The sequence below is a fragment of the Zootermopsis nevadensis genome, unplaced genomic scaffold, assembly GCF_977971745.1.
Source record: "Zootermopsis nevadensis isolate Lab colony 2312 unplaced genomic scaffold, Znev_1.0 Znev_ptg000008l, whole genome shotgun sequence".
NCBI lineage: Eukaryota > Metazoa > Arthropoda > Insecta > Blattodea > Termopsidae > Zootermopsis > Zootermopsis nevadensis.
This window is the reverse complement of record NW_028259140.1, coordinates 14,673,243-14,689,595: the sequence shown is the minus strand read 5'-3', so window position 1 is coordinate 14,689,595 and position 16,353 is coordinate 14,673,243. Positions and strand designations below refer to the sequence as shown.

Sequence of the window (16,353 nt, the reverse complement as noted above, 5' to 3'; positions counted from 1 at the left end):
TACAAAATTCACAGTCTCTTGCCTTCATAATGACATTTTGTAACTCGAAACATGTCGCCACAACTGGATTCATTTAATGCAAGACGTAAAGAGGAACTGCTGTATATTGATGAATGATAATATTTTAGATAAATTTGAACGTCTGTAAAATAAATAATTTCAATAAGTCTTCTTGAGCAGAAAACAACGAGGCGAAATAATTTTTCCTTCTTTGCCGCAAACAATATTTCTCTTTATTTGATTTTTCTGTAGCTCCTGCACCAATTCCTAATTTTCTACATTATTTTCTTAAGGAAAGTAATTAAAGTTAATGTGTTCGTCATGGTTGTAATCAACTGCAAACTACTTATTTTCCTGTGCCAGTCCAGGTTCGTAGTTCGATTCCCTGACGGGCTGAACCTTGAGATGAGGGGTAAACCAGGCTTTGGCATGTTAATCCTGTTTATACAAACGAAGGAGGCGCGAAGAGATTATATTTGGAACGCCTTACTTCATCCAAATCTGATTGATTTTATGAATTTTGGCATTGATTAATGTATTAAATTTGAAGAGAGTAGCGACAATCAGTTTCTTGAACGTCTTTCCTCGAGAGCTTCCGTGACACTCACAAAGCTTTCGCCTCGTAAAAGTTTTTTACGAGGCGAAAACTTAAGCCTTTCCAGATATAGAATGACGTTTGCCCTAGAACAGACGCCTCACTATGATTGGGACCAATGAAATTCGAATGTGGCTTTTCGGAGCGTTTCCAACGTTTTGGGGTGATTTTGGGGGACGAATCGGATCGCCGCATTCAATTCAAAATTTAAGACCAGTTACTGTGATAGCGCGCTTGTGTTGTGTTGGACTTCAAGTCGTGCAGACGTGTTCTGTTCGCAAAGTTTCAGTACATAAACAGCCGATTCATTGCACTGCCTGAATATCAACATAATTGTGTCTTTGCATCAGTGGGTCTCAATTCGTGAATAAATTGAGTGATTTCAACAACAACAACAACAACAACTGTGTCGTCAAGAATTGCACCAGATCAGCGACTTCGCTGGCCTCCCGCGAGCGCCGCTCCAATTAAGACCTCTCCGTATATTCCCTGAAAGTCGGAGGTCCTCGCCCACCGACTGACATATGTCAAGGTATCCTGAGAAAACCTTTAACCCTCTCTGCCCACCAAAGTAAGAAACGTTGTAACAACACTAGCGCCGGCCTAGCTACTGGGTTTGAATCTAACATTTTCTTACGTTTCTCCTCCATTAATTTGTCTCTGTGTTTGTAGGAGTACTCGCTTGCATTCGGTTGGTTCTTGATGACACAAGTCGACATCTTTCTTCTACTAACATTCATGCCTGCCACCTCGTGCCTGCAATTTGAAATGTTAAAAGTAAAAATAAACAATCTTCCATCTTCCATCAGTATTATCTACACTCTTGACAATTTTTATCAGATTTCGCGGACACAGTTACAGAAAATATGTAGCTCTACATGCGATGATGTAACTCACGAAGGAATTCGTCTTCTACCATAAATAATTTATTTAATATAAATTCAACAGAAATGTAATTTGAATGTCAGTGCATTTATGTAGAGAAATTATCCATTTTCTTAAAAATATATTTACTTTTTCTTTCGGGTACCTAAAATATCAGAGATTTCAATGTAGAATAAGAATAAAAGAATTATCTTTGTGAGTCGTAAAATGTGTTGACCTAAAAATATCCATGGCTGATGGCCTGGCTCTGCCTTTGGGTTTAATGGGAAACTGCTTGAAGCTAAGGGCACAGCTTCCACCGAAATGTCGTTGCTTATAATTTGTTTCCAGAAAACCTTAACAAAAGTTCCCCCAATCGGAATTCAATGCACGATTGCCACACAATATTTCAGAACAGTTCACACGTGATCTTTCTTTTGCTCATGCGCATAGAACACCGGCCAACGTGCTATTATAACGTAATATATTTTATTACATCGAAGTGGAGGGAGAGGTTACCACTATTTTAAAAGGCTGTCAAATGACTTGTGTTCTGTGCAAGCTTTGTTTGGTACATTTCATTAAGCCATTAGCTTAGGTCAGAATAATAAATTTAACCACACACTTTCTTTGCAGATATAAGCACGTCTTGTTAGAGACATGAGCCCTTGACAACATTTCCCTCTTTTAAAAATATATTTTCAAAAATTCTTTGTCCCACCAAAAATAGATTTGGAGAGATTCTGCTACACGTAAGACAGACACAAATCAAAATTAAATTAATTTCTGTGGGATTTCTGGCTCTTGCACAAACAAGTATGAAGAAATTTGTCTTCTGGGATGTGTTTGGAGCTCCTTACTCACTCCGTTAACAGATGGTAGGAGACTGCATGGTCAGACACGCCAAGAGACAGCAATTTTAAAATAAACGTCCATCAGAAATGGGAACATGAGATGGATAGGCATCGTTAAACCTGAAACTGGCCTAAGACTTCGATGAAAGCGAAAGATTATGGCGATGCTGATGTGCTGAACGCCAGACACTTCCTGCCCAAGAGAGAGCCACTGATCAAAGAAATTTAGGCAAAGAGCTTTTTATTAATGCAGTTACAGCTTAAGTCTGATTAGCATTCCTAGTCATTCGCCCTCTGATTTAACCAATCAGCTTGACCGCAACATCGCCCTGCCTGCTCTCATTCTACCCCTCTCAGCCACCTTTCGCGCGTTTATTCAAGGCCCTGAGTAAGCAGTAAGAACCTCTGAAACGTCGGTCAGTTTCTACGACACTACATGGCGCAGCATCCGCAACATCGCGGATACCTTGACCGGAAATGATTCACTTCCTAGAGCTTTTCGAAAGTTACAGTTTGTGATTATACAGCCCTGAACAATCGTACAAAGAAACAAACCATCGATTTTCCTTGTCATTGAAACATGCGACGTGGGAGACGAAGTGGTGCTCGATATACTTTCCACTGATGACGAAGATCTTGTCGTCGATCACTTCTGCGTCGAGTCTATATGAATAGAAGTTCATGTCAGGGATCTCGGTCCACGTGTCTTCTACATGGTCGTACTTTTCTGTTCTGAGCCTGCGTGATGTGTTGTTGTGTCCCCCTGCACACACACACACATTCCGTAACAGGTCACAGGATATAAAAAAGCTGCCAAAGGGAACTTCTTCTAACCCCACTCAGCGTTGCCCTTCTTGATATTTATTAGTCTGAGACCTGGCCACGAAATGTTTGGCCTTTATGGAGCCACACGATTCATTACCTTATTCACAAAAGTCCGTAGTTGACCTCATCTCACATACTCTAGTTACTTAAAACATTTTAATATTATCCTTCCTTTTACTCCAATGTATCACAAGTGGTATCTTCTCTTCAAGATTACCAGTTACAAATTTCTAGATGTTTGTATTTCCCGTAACTTCGATGCTTCACACTCCGACCGTCTTACAAACGGATTTACGCTCTTAAAATTGGTGATTCCGTAAAAGGAACGAATGAATTAAATACAACAAAGAAAATTCATTCCCTCTTGCATTGTCAGTTTTAGTACCAGGAACAGCCACAATTTTATTTTCGTACTTGTAGCATCAGGAAATTGCGCCTGACATCTGTTGTCTACTTCATGAAACTGCGTGAGAAAATTGAGTTCAACAACATCACAAGAAGCACTCTTCAAAACGGCGTTACACAGACAAGTGACGAAAAGCAAAGACTGCGAAGGGACTGCTTTAACCCGCCGGCTTTTTGGGGATAACAGAGGCAAACTGAAATTTCCTTGCTACATGAACAAAATATTTACCTTTAAAACTGGGACTCTGTGAAAAATGGGGCTTACGTTACTTGAGATACCACAAGAGATTATGCGTTGTCAGTTAGTTAGTTAGTTAGTTAGTTAGTTAGTTAGTTAGTTAAGTGTTCTTTTTGGAGAATTTAATCGAAACCACGAATTGGGGTTAAAATTACGGACAAATTAACTCTGTAATGATAGGAGAAAAATGCTGTTCATAAAATCTCAGTCACTCAAAGAAAACCAGGAAAACATTTCGCAATAGCAAATTCTGTAAGAAGGATATAGAAGAGCATCACTCAGAATGTCCAGAGTTCTCACCCAGGGCGTACAGACAGCCGTGGAACGCGACGCAAGAATGGAAGGCACGTCGAGAAAGCATTGGTGCGACGAACGTCCATCGGTTGGTGTCCGGGTCATAAACTTCCACCGAGTTTAGATAATTCATACCATCATATCCACCAGCGACGTAAATTTTGTCTGCAAAAACAAATTAGCCATATGACACGAACTTTACTCACATTTGGTGTAGGCAGAGGCGTTATAACTGGTCCATGCAGAGCACAGACATGGGACAATCCCTGCTTAAATTTGAAAATCTATTAAGTCCCCCTTCGAGTCACAGAAACTGCACAGACACGGCCGTCTCTGTGCATCTGTTTCTTTGTTTCGAAAGCAGACCATCGGCGTGTCGGAGGAAAATTGTTTAAATCATAAAATTTAATACAAACAACATAAAGTGCTTAAATGCATAATGGAAATCTTCTGTGAAAGAGTTTTATTAAATTTGGTACCAGAGATGTACGGTACGAACTGCTAAAAGGTGTTCTACATTTATAATACAATGCGCTATTTACGTGAGATTATTAACTGTCTCAAAAACATATTACATCCGTATTATTTGAGAGCCATTTTGATAGTTTGATGGTTGTTTGCATTCACTCCTAGTGCACACTAAAAAGGCAGAAGACGACGCACAGGGACAGCTTACGAGAGCAGAAGAAACCATCACGCACTCAGAACTTCAAGCCGTTGCAGTCTGTGAAATAACGAAGTCCGTAGCACGGATAAAAGAAGAGATAATAAAAGAATATGGGACGATGGAGTGAGGGAAACTAAGATCAAGAGCGACGAGGAATGCCTTGAAGATGAAGGCATAAGGTTCGTCTGAAACGTCGGCGGAAGCCAAACGACAGCCATCTTCGTACTCCCCGCCGTGAGAACCTCAAATCCCGCGATTCCTTCAACCAATCTCGCGTTCTTACAAGCGGACAGACAGCCTTCTGCACTAATTCACAAATTTCTGTTTCACAGGATTTACGTACCATTCAGTACAGCCGCACTTGCATAGCATCGCTCTGTGTTCATGGGAGCGATCATAGACCACTGATTTGTCTTGCGGTCGTATCTTTCAGCAGTTCTGTGATAATGCTCTCTAACTTTACCGCCCATGGCGTACACTGCACCTCGCAGAACTGCCACACTTAAACCCCATCTGAAAAGATAAAAAGTACGCGCTCTGCTATGCTCATTTATTGCTGATTCAGATGCAAAAACTCTCGTAGATTGCAATTGTTCGCTCGTCAATGTTACATCATAATTCAAATTAACAATCAAATCATATTCTTAAAACCAAAATTGTCGCAAAAGTCCTCCTTTATGTGAGTGGTACAATTTTACAGAACCTGCCCGCATTTATATCTTGACTAAGACAGCGACTATCAGCTTTTTAAGAAGGACTCTGCTCCAATGAGATCCTTAGTTACCGATCTGCATCTTACCTTCGGACATGCGTAGGCGCCACCTCGCGGCATGTCTTCGTAACAGCGTTGAAGCAGAAACATGAGCCTAATGAATCCCAGCCGTCAAAACCACCGATGACGTAAATGTCGAATCCGACCACTGCCGTGCCATGGGCCATTCGCTGACCGATCGAGTCGACCCCCTCCACCTGCACAGGAAGGACAGGTCATGGCTTTACATTTCTTTGGGTCAAACGGTCTATTGAAGTGAAGTCCTTACATTAGAGTTCAGGCGACCAACCACCGGCGCAGGGGTGCAACCCCCAACAGTGGACCGAAATTGCTACCCTCTGGTGGGAGACACTCGACAAAGACCGTGAGAAATTAACTTGGAGCGAAGGTGGAAACAGGAAGACCCGAAGAGAAGCTCTCGTCAATTTCGACAGACAAACGTAGAATTAATTTCTGATCAACAGCTGACATTTTAGGTTCGTACGATGGCAAGGACAGATGTTGGTGTTTTGGGTTTTATCGACGCAAAGATGGAGGCAGTACGTCCATGAATAAGCTTAAATAAACAATTCCTTAGTAAAATAAGGAAAAGTAGTTTTCCCAGAGGCGTCATTTAACAAGGCACGGTAAGAGTAGAAATGCGTGCAACTCACCACAGTCCACCGGTCAGCACGTGCGTCGTACGCTTCGATCACATCTGACGGCGTTCCGTCCCGCTTCCCACCAATAGCAAATAGAATGTCGTGTCGAATTCGAGGGCGGGCAATCCTTGGTGTCACGATTTCGTTTTCTTCCTTCGTCAACCTTTCCACGTCGTCCAGGAATTTGAGCATCTCCGAGATCACGGGTCTGCACGCAACATTTTCCATCACGTACGGGTGATATAAAACCTGTTGAATAGTTCAATGTGTACCTTATGAGCTTTTAGGAAGGGTTGCCATGTTCCATTGCAGAGGAGACAAGAAATACACACATAATTTGGTTCTGAAATCACCGAAATAGACTATGGTATATACAGGATAACATGTTTTTTGGTTTGTGTAACGACGCTCTTAACACATGCACGGGTTGTGGAGAGAAGCGAAATCAAGGTTAAATCGATCTTAAAGAAAAGTATTGAAATGTGTTTCAACCGAAATCTAAATCCTTCAGTAATGGCTGCATTTTGATTTACATTCAAAATTGTAATTTATTTCTCGTCTCTCCCGTACGAGATGCACATTCTTTTTGATTCGATAACTTTAATTAATAGTCGAAATTACGTAGCATCTAAAGAAAATTATGACAATTAGTTGCTTCGAGTTTCAAGGGTGGCAACCTTCTGCATGTTGATGGTTGGGCGGAAGGCCCGTCAACACAACCGCGTGTGATCATGGGCTCGATTCTATTAAGAGCCATTGCATGTTTCGACCTTATTTGGTCATCATCAGGTGGTTCTCTTTAAGTGTTGGAAATTAGTATATAGGAATGATAAGTTGTAAAGACATTTGAAGCAGATAACATTTTCATGAACCCGTCCAATTGTTTCACGCGTAATCTTAAGAGGTGAGTGACTGAAATCACAGGGTATTTGACCTTGACTAGAAACATTTTTCTCTTGGTGTAAAGCGCATGATGAAATGGAAGAAGGAATATGGCTGCTTCGTGAGATTACGTTTAAAATATTAGGATGTTAAATCTGTCTGTGAGTTTGAAGCCCCTGGGGTAATTTACACTTGGAAGTAGAACGAAGCCTTCTTGCTGCACTGTTCGGATATCTGTTGTCCCTATGTGGTCAATCAGCTGAAGATTATCATGCTAAGTGTTCATCGTCGGAGATACGTGAAATTATTATAGCAGCTAAGACACGCTTCTTATGGCAGTAGGATCTTTGGTTAAGTTGAACGCTGCGCCGGAAGACGTGATTTACCTGTTGGAGGATTTTTCTATTCAATCTGAGTGGACGATTGAATGGAGTTAACGGTGGAATGCTGTAGTTGAACTGATCTTAATTAACGCTGAGACTGTAATAAAAGATTGTAGCGCAGACGATGAATAAAAGACGATTATTAATTCAAACATATCTGTATAAAAGGTCCAATCGAGCATTTGTTTTGCACACACACACACATATACACATGCGAGCCTGTTACCAGCGGCATTCCACAGGTAGTTACTGTAACCATGGCAACTAAGTTAATCTGGGGATTTCTTACGCAGAAAATTTTGCACAGTAGAAGGCATTAAAATCATTGTGTAGTTTTACACGTTGTTATTGTAAGATTTTAACCAGAATTGGAATATGTCAACAGATTCTGTTAAAACTTGTTAGTATTAAATCTAATGAGCATCCGTCTAGACGTTCTGGAGCTGAAACTGCGGACAGACAGACAGACGGTCTTACACGTGACGAAGAAAAAGGCTCCTGATTTGCATTAATTAGTTACGAACACATGTGAATATGGAATTGAAAACCCGGGCTTCACTTTCCATAAACATCCACGATTTCAGGGGCATACTGACCACCTCCTTGAAAAACTTTGCATCAAGTCGTCCAAGTCTGACGCCCTTAAAAGGTACGCGATGTGACCTTTCCTGTTGTCCGGGTCGTGGTTGATCCACCGGAGAATGCACTCCCACACAACTCTCTCGTCCTCCACGGCCAGTTCATCGGACTCGATTATCGCTTGCAGCTCCTCTGGAGGCAGTTCCAGGAGTTCTTCTCTCTGCTGAGACACTTCCACGAATTGGCGCAGAACGAAGCTAAGGGTACGAGTCTCAAGGTCGGCGATGAAGAAACGCCTGCAAAATCAGCGTAAGAGCTGCCTTAGAATCTATCTTCATCGAACTCTGACACATTGAACCACTGCAGCAAGAACTGAATTCTGAAGTGTTAACACACCACAGTATTTCGCCTGCAGTTTTTACCTTAGCCATTTGAAGCCCGAATGAGCGAGACTGCGAGCAGACACGTGGAGAGGCAACGACGATGGATGCTCCGTTTATCCGATCCAAAATAGAAAGTTCTCGGCTCTGAAGGTTCCCAGGCAATGCCTGCTCGTCCTCGTGATAAGGTTATAGGTTGAAACAAGAGCATGGCGTACGGTCATTGGATTGAACAAATAAATAGAGACTCAATACAGATTTTTCTCGTCGGCGGATGATGCGGGCGTTTTGCACGCACAAGCCGACGACAAAATTCACTCGTGGGCGCTGTTCAAGGGAGTCCCTGTACTAAAAAAGTTAATTTATCAGTAATTCTGTCCATCGCGTGAACTGGAGGTTCTGGTGTGATTCTGTCGATGTCAGTTGATTTGCTTGCTATGTTGTCCTGTACGAGAAGGAGTAAGGGTTCAGCTTCTACTGGGACCAGCGGGTTGTTTCTTGTCTTTGCCTTATAATAACCAATTCTACAAATGTCTTGAAGTGTTCATAATAATCATCAAAATCTGGGATGAGGTTAGATCAATGAGCTGTACCGCGTGGACATAGTTTGAACCACTCTCGACGGTGGAAACCAATCGCAAACAATCTGGTTGAAATGCGGGAATCGGATAATCGAGGCTCGGTTAACAGAGGTTTTGCTGTATGCAGAAAAATGTGGAGATGAATGTTGATTTTGATGCTGGGAGGGATATGTCAGAAGCAAGGAATGCCGCAGAGAATGAAAGAAAGAAGGAAAGGAATTCGAGAGGAAGACATATTTAATTATGACCCTGCAATAGGTCATCTGCTGGTCATAATGACGATCAAAACATACGCAGTTAAATCAGATCATTTAAATTTCAGGGACGTTAATAATAACCCGCCATAAACCCTGACCTACAAGGCTTTATAATTTGCCCAGTCCTCAGTCAGAGGCTTTAATCTCCGACCCGGCACTCGACTGCTGTCTTGAGTAAAGGTGATTGGCTCCAGCGACGAAGCCTGGCGTCACAACAAATGACAAATGAACATCAATTACCTTGCGAACTTCATGATGCCGATACAGTTGTCGATGGCCATCACGTCCATGAGGAAGTTGCAGCAGAGTTTAGAAACGTCCGTAATACACAAGTACTCAGCCGTTTCGAGCAGCTGACGCACATTGTCGGAGCGGATGTCCACCTCGCGAGAATAAACATAATCCAGTATCAGGGTCATCATGTCTGAGCTGACTCCGTGGAGGAGAACATCAGTTTCCTCACTGGTGTGCAGAGATGTCGTGAAGAGGGTCCTGAAACGTCGATTTGGAGAAACGGCGAGCAGAAAATTACAAGTCATGCGCATAAACCTTCAGTTTCTATGACAAACTTAGCCAAATAAAAGTATCCTTTTGTCAATGTAAAAGTAAAGTAAAGTAAAGTTTGTCCCACTATACGCCATGTAGGCGCTTGGAGGAGAGCAGGTATAGCTCCTACTCTTTCTCGACCTCGGCACTAGATGGGGGTGAGTGGTCAGCATCACGCCCCGGCCTGCTTTACCCTCGGGAAAGGACCCCGGTTCCCATTGTAGAGGAGGCTGGGTGGGCCCCAGAACCGGTCTTGACGCTGAGGCTAGAGGAAAAAATCTTCTGCCCCCGTCGGGGATCGAACCCCGATCGTCCAGCCCTTAGTTAGTCACTATACTGACTGAGCTCTCCCGGCTCATTCTTTTATCAATGTGGTGGATGAATTTTTGTTGCAAGGAGACTTAAAGATCTCTCAGAATAAATACGAATGGGACCGGATTAACTGCGACAGGTTCAAGAGCGGGCGTAGACTTAACAGAATATAACTTAAAAATCGGAAAGCAATCAGCGAGCATTTGTACTATAGAATGGTCACCTCGTTTCTTACATAACCTTGACTCCTTCAAGAGATGTCTGAGCTTATAACAACTATTACAGATATTTTAAAGCCAACGCAAATATTTCAACATACATCGCGGGCTGTACATTCCACTGATTGATCAGTTCGTAATATGACATCTATTTGCTCTGTCAAAACAATTTAACCGACAATAAACAACTTAAAAGAAAAGCCGATTTTTCTAGCGGCCTTTAAAAAGTGATCACCAACCACCAAACAATTTCCTATTACAAATTAAGGGATTTGCAGCGCAGGACAAACGGAAAGATTTGATTGTCGGAAACTGGAAGACGGGCATAGCTCGCAACAAGACGTGAGAAACGTCTCTTGGAAAACTGAAACAATGGTTCACGGTTTAATTCATTTCACATTTCAAGAACTCGCCGCATCTTTATTTAAAACACATGCAAATTAACGTATGCACAAATTATCGATCGAGTTTCTCGTAATAATGAAACATTTCTCGCGAGGTTCTTTGTTACAGTTTATTATATTTCAGACAGAGCAACACACAGCAGCTTTCAATGTTCCTGGACAATGGCGTGACGAAGGTGCATTACCACTTTCTTCTGGACCTTGTCGGTCGTCTTTATGTATTAAGACGAAGACGTTTTGGACATGGATTCTATTCCTCCCTCCAGATCGATTGAATGTCACCTCGGTACAACCGCACTTAAAAATTAGTACAAAAACCACGTACGTCTTCTGGGATGTTGTCTCGTAGAAATTATCGGACGTTTCATAGGTGCTTACTGCCTCCATCATCAAGGAAAGAAGGCAGTAAGTACGTCTGAAATGCCACTCAGTTTCTAAGGCGCAACGTCCAGAAGACATTCTTCTTCTTCTTCCTCACCGCCATAAGATTTCATGACAATGAACAAATAACAAAAGACAATCAGCCGTATAAAAAATACAGGTTTCTGCATCAAAGGGAATAAAACATTTCACATACGAACTGACTTTTATCATGTCCTTATTTCACGTGTTAATCAACTACGTCAGTAAATGAACAAACCTGAAATATTCGCTGCGCATCGACAGAATCACTCTGTGGACTCGGAAGACGCCGCCGTCCTCCAACCTCAACACCGCGTCACACAAGAGTTTCTTCTCTCTTAGCTCGTTCAGGCGGACCGATGCTTCGGTCAGAATTTGGTTTGACTCCATCTCCTGAAAAGACAGTCCATCGCTGTTACAGATATTTCTTCATACTGACACGTGTGCACATCAACTGAGAGTGACTGAGAGGGAACACGATACTGAGAAGAATATCTGGTCCTGCGAGAGAGTTACTGTCAAGGGAATGGGAAAAATTGTATAATATGGAGCTTTATAGATCTCTTCACTAATTAATAAATTGTAGGCTGTCAGATAAAGCGTGATTAGATGGGCTGGGCATGTAGTACACATGACAGAGGCAAGTACTACAACTTTTTTATCGGAAGACCTGAAAGAAAAGGTCACTTGAGAGTAAAATGAATTGCTGGGATAATATTAAAATGGGTCTTAGAGGTGCAGAATGAATGTGTGAATTGACTTCATCTGCTTCAGTATGTGGCTTAGAGGCGGGGTCTTTTATACACGGACATGAATCTTCATGTTTCATAAAGGCGAGATATTAGATTACCTAGGCTACTGTTAGATTCTAAAGCTGAGTTTGTTTCCTTCTTTTATAGAAATGCCTGTTGAGATTCAATACAAAATGACAAAGCTCTAAATGTGACTGATATAACTAACTAACTAAGTAACTAGATGGCTTACCGAAAGCGAAGTTTCAACATGGAACTAACAGAGCCCTCCACCGGACACTGTCCTGGGCCAACAAAATCCAGTCTCCTTCAACAACCTTTCTCCCACAGATCCCGCCTGATATTATCCTCCCATCTACATCTAGGTATCCCCAGCGACCTCTTCTCCTCAGGCTTTCCAAAAATATCCAGTGAACACCTCTCACCCCATTCATGCACTCCACATGCCCCGCCCATCTCCCTCTTCTTGGCTTAATCACCCTGAAGGTGTGACTGATTTAGGCAATATTAAGTCATGCCGCGTGTTTGTCATTACTCGCATAAATTTAAATCTTCTTATATGTAAACTACGTAGACCTTGCTTATAAAATATCAATGTAATCTATAATGTCTTAGATGCCTCTACTCTGGTGAATCGATTTTAAAAAATCACGACAAGAATATGCCATAGAAATTGCGTGACCTTTGATGCAGAACGAGACAGTTAAGAAATAAATTTTGGAAAAAGAAGGTTACACTTTTCATAAGCATAAAATTTTCGAGTTTTTCTCTCTCTGTAGAACTAAAAGTGCGTAAGAGCTTACTTGATTAAGGACTTTCCTGCCTAAGTTACACATTTATATAAACCACGAGCACAGTACGTCATTTAAGTTTATCAAACGAACGCGAGAATTACAGTTGGGAACAGTCACAAAAGCTCTAATTTGTTCTAACGCATGCGTAGATCAGGCCTAGATCACGCTACTCACAAACTGCAATGTGAAAGATATTCTATGGAAAGTCGATTGGTACTCAGCTCGTCAAAGAATAGTCCACTTCCTTTACTGAACCAGAAGGTTCATCACCGTGTGCACAAAATCCCGCCACCGGGGTCTATCCTGAGCCAGTTGCATCCAGTTCGCTCCATCGAGTCTCATCTCCCTAAGACCCATCTTAATGTTATCCTCCCACCTACGCCGAGGTCTTCCCAGAGGACTCCTCCCTTCAGGTCTTGTAAACAGCCCACCCCAGCCCACCCCCTCTAACAACATCGGGTGAGGAGCTCGTCATGCATTTTCTCTATTATCTGCCCCACTCCCGATTTGGGTCCAAACATCTTCCTCAACACTCTTTTCTCAGAGACCCTCAGTCTATCTTCCTCCCTCAAAGTGAAAGACCACGTTTTGCACCCATAAATTCTTTGCACTCAATAATAGCAAACATTCCCCGGATTTAATCTGCTGTTGTAGGGAGATAATAAGAGGGAGATTCGTCGATAATTAGGCTTGTAAAACCGAAATTAAAATTCTTCACATTTCCCTAAAACGCTTTAAAATGTCGATGTATCAAGGGACGTAAAGTGTTGAAATTGTTGTTCAGAATGCAAACCCCACTTCTTAGCATTCACATATTTTTATTATGATTCTGGGCCCAAAAAACTTTTTATTCCTTTAAAATTGTAAAATGTTAATTGCCTACTGGAATATTCTTTTATTATAAATGTTCCCGTGAACAAACAGAAGTCAATCTAATATTACTTGAAATTGTGTTAAAAAGAAGACAAGCCTAATTCTCGTACACGAGTTCACAAATGCAGATGAAAACATGAAATGTGATGAACAATAATAATAAATAGGAATCCCTTACCTCAAACTTTGTTCAATTGTAAGAGACCTCGATGTCCGCTGGCAATTATCAATTTAATCAAAAGTAAATGGAGTATCACAGATTTCTTAATAATTCTTATATAAGATAAGTAATTGCGATATTCTAAAACGTCTTTAACAGCACAAAATTGTCTACTCTACGACGCACTTCTTCTACAAGCGATTCACAGCTCAGCTCTTTCCGCAATAACGAAAAACGATTGTTGACGGCAATAATGAAACACAACAATGCAGTGTAAACAGATGACGTAACAATTAGTTTCTTAGGTAACATAACAATGCACGCATGAGTTCACATAAAAGCTGACCATTGTCGGTCCATATTTACACATTGCTGGTAGTTAAAAAATACAAAGAGAATTAATATAACTTATAATTAGGTTACATTCAATCATAAATGCAAGAAGTCAATAATTAATAATAAGTACTTTTCCTGTAAGAAGAGAATAAATTTAAAAATATTCGAAAGAGACGTGAAGAAAAAACTGCAATTTCATTCGCCCTCATTTTAAAATAACGCCCGGTTTCATTTTACTTGATTAATTTTAAAGATTATTTTTGAGGGGCCCGAGCGCTGTTGAGCCCATCGCCTCTAGGTCAGAGGAAATGTTTCCTTCGTTCGAATCCCGGGAAATATATTTTCTGTTGTTCGGACATCAAGCACTAGGGTAGAATGGCGCTAAGGCAAATTCTGTTCTTGTTCCTGGGAAATGATTCGATTGACTAAAGTCACAAGCCCGAAAACTGTCTGAGACCCAGAAGATGAATTTGTAAGAAACTGTCGTATTTCCCCTTAGTAAATACCGCAGAGTCTACCGGCCATTTGTAAACTCGAAATTGAGGGTTGACGTTTCTTTACTCGTTCACTTGTGGCCCGTGAAGAAGAAACATGGCTCGATTATTCCATAAGACAAATAAGAGAACACAGGAAGGTCAGAAACCTGGGAAAGGTGTCCTGGGTTCGATTTCCTTTAAGGGCGGTCACTTTAACTCCGAAACCAATCGAGAGAGAACAATGGCGCCATGATCAGAGTTTTTTGCCTCGAAGAGGATATTACGGAAACGGAGGCCTCGACACTGGGTTCGACTCCTGACAAGAAAATTGGTTTCTGTTGACAGGAACGCAACCGCGTTAAGAGAAAGACGCCAAGGCAAAATTCTTTCTTTTTGGAGAGGAAATTACAGGATATAAGGTCACAGATCTGAGTTTCTCTTAAGAAAACACCATTCATGCGTAAGAAACGCATTGCTGGAAATGGTAAATGAGCCTCATAACTAAAACGAGGATTTGGTCGCGGCGAAAGCCTTGACGGTCTGTTGCTGTTGATGAGAATTATCGCGTGAGGCAACTTGTCCTTCATGAAAGGATTTTGGTTGGAGAGTTGTCTGGAATTTGAACCCATAAGTCGCTTACGTCAGCTGAAGGCCTCAATGATTTGATTTCCTTTTGAACTATACTCTTTTATTTGCCTTAAAACTGAGGACAAGTTCGGAAAACCTCACTCATCCCCAACTTTCTACTAGCGCCAAGTAAAACTTCTGTGTTTATCTTTATCGAAATAGTCGTTACCGAATTAAATTTCAAATGTGTCTAGTCTAAATAAATCATGTCACGGATCTATCAAAAAGATTTTCCGGTGCTTTTATCAAAGCAGGATCACGAACACTGACCTTCTACGATTTTAATTCCGAGAAACAGAATTTACGTTCCTTCACTTCGATGCCAGCAGTTAATATGAAGATTTCACACTTGTCAGTTGGTTCATCGTCGTTTAAAACCGAAAAGCAACAAGCGACTATGGCTACTGTTACGCACTGAACTCAAGGAAAACTTCTTAGTTTTCACGACATTTCGTGCATGAACCATCAGCTTTAGCAACTTTAACGCTGCGTTCTGTGTTTATGGGTTGCACTGCAAGCAGTGATTATTTGCAGTTGTTAAATATTTTTTAGACCGTCTTCCGGTTTAAAGATTTACGAAATTAATTCAAGAGATTTTTTCGTATTGCTGTAAAGTTGAAATATTTACCATAAATGCAGAAGGTATTTGGAGTACAACAAACTCGTGCTCTAGAAAACAGTTCAATGGCAATTCTACCTCAAATTGTTTAGTATTCGTGACAGCACAAATAAAATCAGACAATCGGGCGTTGCCAATAACATGACATAAAAAGAACCAGCTGCTAATATCCCTTAAGGACTAAGGTGGCTACAGAATTTCTCCGGTAGCCAACATTACAGAAGTAGAGTCCTCTAGATTCAACGAGATCTTCCATATGGCGTTGCTGGCATGTGAATGTTTAACGATTGCACATCAACAATCACGATACCACAGACAATTACAAAAACAATTGCAAATAATAATAACAATAATAATAAATAGGAATCCCTTACCTCAAAATTTCTTCAGTAGTAAGAGAGCACGATGTCCACCGGCAATTATCAATTTAATCAAAACTAAATTGGAGTATCACAGATTTCTTAATAATTATTATATAAGATAAGTAATTGCGATATTCTAAAACGATTTTAACAGCACAAAATTGTCTACTCTACGACACACTTCTTCTACAAGCGATTCACAGCAAAGCTCTTTACGCAATGACGAAAGCAACCAACCAACCAACCAAAAGGCTA

General features: G+C 41.1%; 1 protein-coding gene across 1 annotated transcript; it reads right to left on the bottom strand.

Annotated features, from left to right (window-relative positions):
• Positions 1 to 217: 217 nt before the first annotated feature.
• LOC147874490 (uncharacterized) lies at positions 218 to 8,088 on the bottom strand. The gene is made up of 7 exons (XM_087345230.1): positions 8,017 to 8,088; positions 6,168 to 6,404; positions 5,542 to 5,711; positions 5,086 to 5,255; positions 4,082 to 4,240; positions 2,869 to 3,076; positions 218 to 1,351 (listed from the first exon to the last, which is right to left on the bottom strand). Exons 2-7 carry the CDS (start codon positions 6,381 to 6,383, stop codon positions 1,123 to 1,125), a joined length of 1,152 nt encoding a protein of 383 aa, XP_087201356.1. The 5' UTR covers positions 6,384 to 6,404; positions 8,017 to 8,088; the 3' UTR covers positions 218 to 1,122.
• Positions 8,089 to 16,353: the final 8,265 nt, after the last annotated feature.

What these genes read in the sequence shown, in the direction of transcription:
- LOC147874490 (XM_087345230.1), bottom strand. Translation starts at nt 6,383, where the DNA reads ATGGAAAATGTTGCGTGCAGACCCGTGATCTCGGAGATGCTCAAATTC. An exon ending in AAGTGCGGCTGTACTGAATG is followed by an intron (nt 4,241 to 5,085) that starts GTACGTAAATCC and finishes TTGTTTTTGCAG; the next exon opens with ACAAAATTTACGTCGCTGGT. An exon ending in CGGCTGTCTGTACGCCCTGG is followed by an intron (nt 3,077 to 4,081) that starts GTGAGAACTCTG and finishes GTGTGTGTGCAG; the next exon opens with GGGGACACAACAACACATCA.